The sequence below is a fragment of the Barbus barbus genome (assembly GCF_936440315.1).
Source record: "Barbus barbus genome assembly, chromosome: 26".
In the NCBI taxonomy this organism is placed as follows: domain Eukaryota; kingdom Metazoa; phylum Chordata; class Actinopteri; order Cypriniformes; family Cyprinidae; genus Barbus; species Barbus barbus.
In genome coordinates, this window is record NC_136754.1 from 3,459,719 (window position 1) to 3,469,596 (window position 9,878).

A 9,878-nucleotide genomic window follows, 5' to 3' on the forward strand; every position below is an offset into this window, starting at 1 on the left:
ATAGCATGGGCTGTCATATTTCACCACACAATTGTATTCTGACTTAGCCACTAGATAGACATGTTTTATCTGTACATTATTTGCTATCAGACTTTAAAACCATTGCTGGCCAAAACTAGTCGTTTCAGCACTGTGTATCTGTACAAGAGTTTTGGGTTTCTCTTTTATTAATTTATTTTTTATTATTTAAATATTTTTGTTGTTGTTTAAATAATAAATACATATATAGGACCAACTGAAGATTACAGATTCACTATGTTGTCCTTCATAATAATAGACTAGTCCGTTTTCTGCGTAAAGCTTGCGCACGGTTGATGCTCTCGGCGCAGGCGCTGCAGTCATCTGACTGAGCATTGGGCGGCACCAGGAAGACGCAGCTGTTATGACAGTAAAAGAAGAGAATAATCACTCATTAAAATAAAATATCAATGAACAGCTTATAACAACTGTCAGCTCGCAAAACAATCACCAGGTCCGGGTGAGTACCTTCACATGACCTCGAGATTTTAACGATACATGTATGAAAAGCGCAGACCTTTGAATGCTAATGTTGTTAGCCATGTAGCATCTGTCAGTGTGGGCCTTTCGGCGCAGATAATTAGAGATTATTACAAAAAATAAAACTGATTACAGTTTCATTTGAGCGTTTTCCTAAACCATACCTGTTTTGAGAAGCTGTACGTAACTATTTTTATTTGTTTGTGCTAGCTTAGTTACTACATGTTTAACCAGCTGCAAACATATACAAATGCATATGAATATATATCAAAAACACAAAACATACCAAATATTAAAATGCTTGGGTACCTTTAAGCTTTGCTGTTCATGTAATTTTGTTAAGATTTAACCTCTGCTGTTTAATTCACTTCAGTGCATTAGTAACTAAAATTAAAACCATAAAAAACGTTTTACTTGAAATAAACGTTGACCGAATAAAGTGTATAATATGGACAGTTCATTTATTCCTTATTTTTATTGTTTTCACTTGATGAATTTAACCAAAAAAAATATATATATATATAAAAGCAATATAGACGTTAAAAAAACATAAAATTAAATAAAAACTGTAATTAAAATTGAAGCAGAATTAAAACAGAGAACATAAAAATAAATTCTAATTCAAAGTATATTAATAAAAAAAATTCTCTCAGTGATATAATAACACTACGGTGCAATTAACCCTTGCTGTTATTCGTCAGTTTAGTACTGCTGTTAGTAATATTTCCTGCTATTTCAGTCATTCTGAGTACATTTAACTGTTGTTGTTTGAGTCGGGTCATTCTGTATCGCTTGTCCTGCAGTTTGGGTCATTTTCAGCACTTTTAACCCTTGCTGTTTTTTCCATTTCAGTACCTTGAACTCCGCCGTTTGGGATCGGTTACTATGGAGGAGACGAACAGAGAGGCTGTTGCCACGGCAGTGCAGAGGGTTGCTGGGATGCTGCAGCGCTCTGACCAGCTGGACAAAGTGGAGCAGTACAGACGGAGAGAGGCACGCAAGAAAGCATCCGTGGAAGCCAGATTAAAGGTGATGCTACTTGCATTTAACCATCTGCTGATCTGAGGAATGGTTTTATGAGTTCATTTAAACCAAGCCTTTTATCACTTTTCAGGCTGCTATTCAGTCTCAGTTGGATGGGGTACGAACAGGCCTCACGCAGCTCCATAACGCTCTGTGTGATGTGAAAGACATCCAGAACTCTCTGGCAGACGTCAGTAAAGACTGGAGGCAGAGCATCAACACCATAGAGAATCTGAAGGACGTGAAAGACGCTGTGGTTCAGCACAGTCAGCTTGCTTCGGCTGTCGAGAACCTCAAAAACATTTTCTCAGGTGAGCCCAGATGCTGCTGGAGTTTAAGAAACCTCACAATTAATTTACAGTAGTTGGGTCATTTATCATAGATACTCATTTAAAATAGGATTTATGTTTCAATTGATTGCAGGTTTACAGGTTGTTTTTAGGTTATTTAAAATATTTATTTACTAATAAAAACATCAATAATAATTTTATTACTTTTTTCCTAAGATGATTTCCTTTTTTTTCTGTTGACAGCAGAAAAACAGTGTTTTCCTCCAATAGTATTTTTTTATTATTATTTATTCATGTATGGATGTATTTATGTCTTCCTCCATTAGTATTTTTTTTTTCTTTTAGCAATTTTTACTGTTTATTTAAGCATGCATGAATGGATGGATGCATGTATTTTGTTTTCCTCCAGTAGTATGTTTTTGTTTTTTTTAGCAATTTTTACTATTTATTTATGCATGTATGACTGGATGGATGGATGTATTTAGTATGTTATTTTGTTAGTTGATTGTGCATTTATAGGTAGTTTTTCTACAGAAAATTAATTAATTTAGATACACGCATTCATATATATTCATTAGCTATTTTTTAGATGATTTAACATTTACAGGTTGTTTTTTCCTGAACAGTATTTCAGTCATTTTTATTACTTATTTTATTTTATTAAACTAGGTTTCAGTTGATAGTTCATTCACAGACAGTATTAATTTTTTTTAATTTATTTTTTTATCATTCATTACCTATTTTTAGGTCATTTACAAGTTGTTTTTCCCAACAATATTTTAGTCATTTTTACTACTTATGCATTTATTCATTTAGTTAGTTAATTAGTTATTTTCATAAAATATGCATTAGCTTTTTTCAGTTTTTTGAACATTAACATATTTTTCTCCAAATTCTGCTTATGTATGTATTTATTTATTTTACGGTTTATTAGCTATTTTTATGACAATTTCACATTTACAGGTTGGTTTATTTAAACACATTTATTTATTTTTTTTCTGGTGTTTGCATATTTACTGATTGTTTTTTTAAACAATATATTAGTCTTCATATTCTCTACCTATGTATTTATTGAATTATTTTTTAAAAATAGATATTTTTTTTGCTCCCTACTCTACAGTACCTGAGATCGTGCGAGAGACCCACGATCTGATCGAGCAGGGCGAGCTGCTTCAAGCTCACCGCAAGCTAATGGACCTGGAGTGCTCCCGCGATGACCTCATGTACGAGCAGTACCGCATGGACAGCAAGAACGTCCATGACATGAACCTCATTCGCAGCTACTTCGGCCAGGTGCAGGGCCTGTCAGAGGAACTCTCCAAACAACTCTGGATGGTCCTTCAGCGTGCCATGGTCACCGTCCGCAGCGACCCAACCATGCTGGTGTCTGTGGTCCGACTCATCGAGCGTGAAGAGAAGATTGACCGCAAGATGCTGGACCGTAAGAAGCAGACCGGGTTCATCCCACCCGGGAGGCCCAAATGCTGGAAAAATCGAATGAACGAAGTCCTAGAGGGCACCGTGAGCGCTCGCATCGAGGGCACGCAGTCAGAAACACGCGAGTCTGACAAGATGTGGCTGGTGAGGTTGCTGGAGATCACTAGGAAGTACGTTCTGGATGACCTGATCGTGGTGAAGAACCTGATGGTGCAGTGCTTCCCGCCACACTACAACACCTTCCAGGTGTTCTTAGACCTCTATCATAAATCAGTGTCCGCACGCGTGCAGGAGCTCGCAGCTGAAGATCTAGAAGCCAATGAGATTGTGTCTCTTCTTACATGGGTCCTCAACACGTATAAAAGGTAAGATACAAGTGGACCACGCTTATCTTAAATGAAATAGCGATTTGCATGAGTACTTGAGTGCTCTGTGACAGTGACGGCAATAATCGATCAAGAAAACTGACAGATTGTTTCTATCAAAAATTCTATATATAAAATACGTATTTTTCAGGTAATTGCACATTTGCAGGTTGTTTTCCCCAGCAATATTTTATTCATTTTTACTAACAGGTAGCTGAAATTGACCTCACACTGGAAAAATTAAATCAGTCCAAAAAAGGTCTATAAAAAATATCGTTTTTTATTTTCCATATGCAGAAGTGAAAAAGTGTAAGGTGTCTTAAAAACAGACCAAAGAGCATACGTTTCAGCCCATGGTTTCTTCAGTGCTCATGAGGCAAAAATGCAACAACACACTTATATAGGCACAATTGGAAATTGTTGACAACTGATCTTAATCAATGAGGGATAATTGTCATGCCAACAATTTCCCTTTACAAAAAACATGCACGATCCATCTCATCATTTAACCCACCTCAAAAAGCCTCTCTTTGTAACAATTTTCTATCTCGGTTACCACCTCCCCTATGCAAAACTACTCATGCATTTATTTATTAATTTATTTATTAGCTATAGACAGTAATAATCATTCATGAAAATTTTTAATAATTTAAAATGGGATCTGTTTTTCAGTTAATTGCATATTCTCTTTTGCTGTTTGTCCCAAACAATATATTTGGTGATTGATTGATTTAGCTGTTGTTGTTATTAATATAAAATATAGCATTTAATATTATCATCATTATCATCATCATTTATTATTATTTTTCTAAAATTGTGTTATATGCTGTTGAAATGACATTTACAGGTTATATTATGTATAGGAATGTTGTTGTTTCAAATTGAGCTTGCTTAAATCTCACCAGGGTAATGTTATCAAGACTGCGGGAATTTTATCATATGCCATCATTTTCTAGCAAAAAAAGGGGGGGGGTTATATATTTCCAGCTGTTATTTTAAATGCAAAACCTAGTAAATTTTGTAAAGAAAACCTTTGCTTGATGGGAAAACTACCATTTGTAATGTTGCAGTTACTACCCTAACTCAGGATTGCATTGCATTCCTCAGTGGCAGATCAGTCTGTCAAAGCGCAGCAGTGAGCAATTAGCTCAATATTTAAAGCAGAGCTGAGAGCATCTGACTGATGGACTCACAGCAGACCATCACATCGCGTGCGCTCACAGGATTGAGCAGGAAGATTAATGCACTTATGTGTAGTAGAGCTAAACAGAGCAGGAGAGAGAGAGAGCAGCCTGCAGATCCTCAGCTCTGCTTTTTCTTGTTGATTTACATGCTGAAGCACTGTCGTAGGACATGGGATGCACCATCAACTATGCATTTCCCTTTTTCATTTATTTGCATCCATCAATGTTTTTTAGTATTATAATATTTTAATATATATTTATATTTGCTGTTTTCATTTTAGTTTTAGTAATTTTAGTACAACTCAAATTCATTTTATTTCAGTTAGTTGCAAAGGCAACATTTGTAATTTTCATTTTTTGACGTTTCATCTAATATTTGTATTTTATTTCAGCTTTAATATTTTTTTTTTTAAATAAAAATACTACTTTGATTAAATTTTAATAATAGTTTTAACTGTTTACTGTCCATAGTTTTAGTTAGCAATAATACAACTTTCATCCATGAATATGAATCTTATCCTGGTCATATTTCCAAAAACAGAAGGAAAAAATAAGAAAATAACTTCTAAATGAAGCTAGGTTAGTTCCTTAAATGTAAAGCATTGTGACATTATTCTGCCTGTTAAATATTTTTCCTGCACATTTTCACCTAATTTCAGTTCCAAAATCAATTTTTTTTTAATTTTCAAATATTGTTTCAGAAATTAATATTGTATAAAATATTGTGTGCAAGTTTTGTGAACATTTATGTTTCCATGTGTAAGCATTGTATGTTACCTATGCTCTTGATATCGGCGTCAGCCATTATAAAGCCCATGAAGGTTTAAATAAACGCATTTAATTCTGTCACGCTATATTAAATAATTTGTAAAAACTCGAACATTGAGTTAAGGCCCTTTTCTGACATTGACGAGGAGCAGATACAGGGGAAAAGTCATGTCTATTAGTGTAAGTAATGTCTGGTTCTGTCTGGCAGTGTGGAGATGATGGGTCATCCTGATCTGCAGCCCGAGTGTGACGTCAAGCAGCTGGAGCCGCTGCTGCCCGAACACGTGGTGAATGATTTGCTGGGCAAATACCTCAAAACCTTTACTGTGAGTTCCTCAAGTCTGCAGCACTGGATTAAAAATAAAACCCTTTATATCTTACATATTATGCAGCCTTTTGAAAAGCTGTGCATGAGCAATCATTGTCAGCTGAGCAGCTCTATGTTTTCCAATTCTCTCCAGTCAAACATCACAGGCTGGTTGCGCAAAGCTCTGGAAACAGATAAGAAAGACTGGCAGAAGGAGACGGAGCCTGAGGCCGACCAGGACGGATACTACCAAACCACCTTACCTGCTATTGTCTTCCAGGTATGACAACTTCTAACTGGCATCATGCTTTAATACACCCATTCACATGAGCTTTGACGTGAGATCTGATTATTTCCTCCTCAGATGTTTGAGCAGAATCTCCAGGTGGCCGCTCAGATCAACGAGACCTTTAAAGAGCAGGTGCTGAAAGTCTGTCTGAAGCAGATGAACTCATTCCTAGTAAGGTACTGTGATCTCAAACTGGTCGTTCCCACTGATCATTATAGAAATTGTTGTTATTAGTGAAGATGCACATTTTCACCATTCTTGCATGTTGTATGCAGGTACCGAGAGGAGGCGATCAACTATAAGGAGGAACATCTGAAAAATCGTCAGCTCCCGCAGTGCTACGTTCAATACATGATCGCCATCATCAACAACTGTCAAACGTACAAGTGAGTGTTTTTAAATCAATAAATGAAGTGACACGTTATTATTTATTTATTAGTGACAAAATTATTGGCAATTCAGGGGCTCCAGGAATCCTGAAAAAGTTGACAAATTCAGTTTGATCAAAAATGAAACTTCTGTTATCATTTACTCACCCTCGTGTCATTGCAAGTCTGTTTTTTTTTCTGTGGGACATCAAAGAAGCTATTTTGAAGAATGTTGGTAACTAAAGTTTCAGGACCCAAAAAATACTGTGGAAGTCAATGGGAACTAAAACGGTTTGGTTACCAACATTCATTAAAATATCTGTTCAACAGAAGAAAAAAAACTCATGCAGGTTAGGAATGACATGAGTAAATAATGACAGCGTTTTCATTTTTGGATGAATTGTCCTTTTTAATGATCATTTTGAGATGTCTTAAATTTGGAGATGGTAACTAGACAGAATTACTATACCATACAGCCTAATGTGTTTTATTTATTATTTATTTAAGACAGAATTAATTGTATGTGTGCAGTCTTAAATGTGATTTTACAAACTCTGCAAAAATCCTGATAATTACTTTAAAAATGCTACTTTTTCTGGAAAGCAATGCATTATTGCTGCAGTACTTCTTCTTGCCATCAGTAATACTCTGATAATGAACTGAATGAAACCAAAGTTTTAATTAACTTCAATATGCTCGTTTTCAGAGAGTCTATAAATAGCCTGAAAAGGAAGTACTCTCAGTCGACTGAACCCACTCAGAATGACGCCGCCATAGACAAGCTCCTGAACGAGGTGGCCAAAGAGGGCTGCCAGTTCCTGCTGGATGAGGTCTTCCTGGATTTGGAGGTAAATACGCTCAAGTTGTGTACAGTTAGATGTTGAGGTTTAGTAACTGGGATAAACGTGTTGGATTTTGACTCTTGTTGTTGTTGTTGTCTCAACAGCATCATCTTAATGAGCTGCTGACCCGGAAGTGGTTGATGGGCACTCATGCTGTAGACACCATCTGTGTGACCGTGGAAGACTACTTTAATGACTTTGCCAAAATTAAAAAGCCTTATAATCAGGTTTGCACACTAAATTTGTAATTCGTCTTATTTGTTATAATGCTAATTTTGCACCTTTTTTTATCAGATCAGAGGGCTGTGCTGTACAATCATGTATCGATATATACACTACATACATACTGCATCCATTTCCTACCATTCAAAGAATTAATCTAATGTAGAAGTAACATTATTCAGCATTAACAATACTGTTTTTCTTGCTGTTGTGATTGGTGTTTTCTGATGTGTGTGTCAAACAGGAAATGACGAGCAAGGCTCATCGGCGGGTGGTGGTGGAGTATCTGAAGGCCATCATGCAGAAGCGCATCTCGTTTAAGAACGCCGATGAGAGGAAGGAGGGAGCCGACCGGATGATGAAAGAAGCAGATCAGTTCAAATTCCTCTTCAGGAAACTTTCTGCTGTGAGTCTCACAACACCAAATGCTCTGCACTGAGAAGGAATGATGTCTAGAACATGCTGCTGGAATCCAACAGACCTAGTGTTTATTGCATCACGGTAACAGCTCTGTATAAAGCGTGTTTGTATGTGCTCAGGGAGAGGACACAGACCGGCTGTGTGACTCTATCTCTACCATCGCTGAGGTCTTCAAACTGACCGACCCTGCGCTGCTCTACCTGGAGGTGTCCACCCTGGTGTCCAAATATCCTGACATCAGGTCAGACTTCATTGCATTCAAAACATTGTTAAAAACAGTTTTCATTGCTTAGAGAGATGACACTTTTGCTAGCTACAAATAAAGATAAAGCCTATTTTGAGGGCCATTAGGTTTTTAGCATTGTGATATTTCTGTTATTCTCATGTTTCAAAAAAAAATACAGACACATTGCAGTAATGAAAATTGTGAAATTTGTGAAGTTCAGCTGCCAAAATAGAGCTCAACTCATTTGTTTTTTTACATAACACTATCATTAACAGTGATTTGAATGGACACTCAAAACCACCTTTCTCTGTCATTAGAGAAGAGCACATTGTGGCCCTGTTAGCTGTCCGTGGAGATGCCAGTCGAGAAATGAGACAGATGATCATAGAGACTCTGAACCAGAACAAACCCTCCTCTTCCTCTGTGTCTCAGCCCATCTTCAGAGACATCACTGTGCCATCCATGACCTCTATGGCTGTTCCCAAACTGCTGAAATAATCTGACCTTTGACCCCTAGAGCCTTTATTAAGTCGGTAACAGACCACAGAACGGAGTATGGACTCCATTAATGCACTTTGGAAATACATTCTCTGCCATCTCAATGAAAACATCTGTGTATAGATGATGATGTACACTTGAATGGCAGCAGCTCGTGTTGAGACTGCAGTTGCTTTGATGATTTATGATGACTTGATGTACAGAAACATTTTCAGGATTTTTTTTTTCTCCTAGCCTGCCCTTTGTAATATGCTCTAAAGATTAATTAAAACAATAGTTCACCCAAAAGCAAAAGCTGTCATCACTCAAAACAAACCCTTGTTTTTTTTTGTAATATTTTTCCATATAATGCAGCTATATTGTAGTTAATGGATGTCAAGCTTTAGAAAGACAACATAAGTGTGGTCCACACAGGTTGTGCACTATATACCATGTCTTATAAAGCAATATGATGGCTTTTCATGTGAAACAAAAACTATTTAAGTAGCTACAAAAGCAGAACCTTTCAAATTGCATTTACTCTCGCATTATATTTCAAATATGGCAAGATAAATCAGGTTTGATGTTGACATCAAATGTGAGCGTAGTCATCGATGTCAACCCTACAAACAGCAGCTTATTTTGTCTGTTAAACACATAAAAACTAATACATGTTAAATGGAATTGGAATATAGTATTAAATAGTGCAATTGACAATTTTTATTTTTGGGTGAACTATCCCTTATGAGGTTCATGATTTCAGCAGCGTTTGTGTTGTTCATTCTCATGAATAATGTACAGTCAGCTCACTGTTTCATTTCTTTTTCACTACAGTGCGACACATTTAGAAGTGTCCTGCTGGCAGCTGGCATGAACTGTAACAAACCACTGAATTCCATCACGTCTGTTTTCATTTCAATAAAATCTGGGTTAACACTAAGTGATCTAAATGATTTACGATGTTGGCTTAAACTACAGGTCATCTCTGTTTATACACACACACACACACATGCCCTGGATCTGCCAGCTCCGGAGGCACAGGCAGCTGGCCTGACTATTTAAATTTGTAATCTCTCTCTTCTCATTGGCTGAGGTCACGACGAGGGGAGGAGCTCTGAGGGATTCTCACGGGTGAAAGAGTCAATTCCACTTCAGCAGCGCT

The 9,878-nt window shown here is 36.8% G+C and overlaps 1 protein-coding gene across 2 annotated transcripts; it reads left to right on the forward strand.

Moving 5' to 3' along the window:
• The first annotated feature begins 322 nt into the window (after window positions 1-322).
• Window positions 323-9,663, forward strand: LOC306846100 (exocyst complex component 3-like). 2 transcript variants are annotated; one of them, XM_079379216.1, is made up of 13 exons: window positions 323-478; window positions 1,351-1,527; window positions 1,613-1,832; window positions 2,932-3,613; window positions 5,774-5,891; window positions 6,027-6,152; window positions 6,237-6,337; window positions 6,437-6,547; window positions 7,236-7,377; window positions 7,476-7,598; window positions 7,838-7,999; window positions 8,133-8,254; window positions 8,557-9,663. In XM_079379216.1, the coding sequence occupies exons 2-13, from the start codon at window positions 1,384-1,386 to the stop codon at window positions 8,735-8,737; spliced, it is 2,232 nt and encodes a 743-aa protein (XP_079235342.1). In that variant the 5' UTR covers window positions 323-478; window positions 1,351-1,383; the 3' UTR covers window positions 8,738-9,663. The 2 variants fall into 2 exon arrangements, with proteins under 2 accessions (XP_079235342.1, XP_079235343.1); XM_079379217.1 differs by having other exon boundaries at window positions 326-472.
• Window positions 9,664-9,878: the final 215 nt, after the last annotated feature.

Bases quoted from the DNA above. Each gene is read 5' to 3' on its own strand.
- LOC306846100 (XM_079379216.1), top strand. From the start codon at position 1,384: ATGGAGGAGACGAACAGAGAGGCTGTTGCCACGGCAGTGCAGAGGGTT. The intron at 3,614-5,773 runs GTAAGATACAAG...TCTGTCTGGCAG, and splicing joins GTCCTCAACACGTATAAAAG to TGTGGAGATGATGGGTCATC. The intron at 8,255-8,556 runs GTCAGACTTCAT...CTCTGTCATTAG, and splicing joins TCCAAATATCCTGACATCAG to AGAAGAGCACATTGTGGCCC.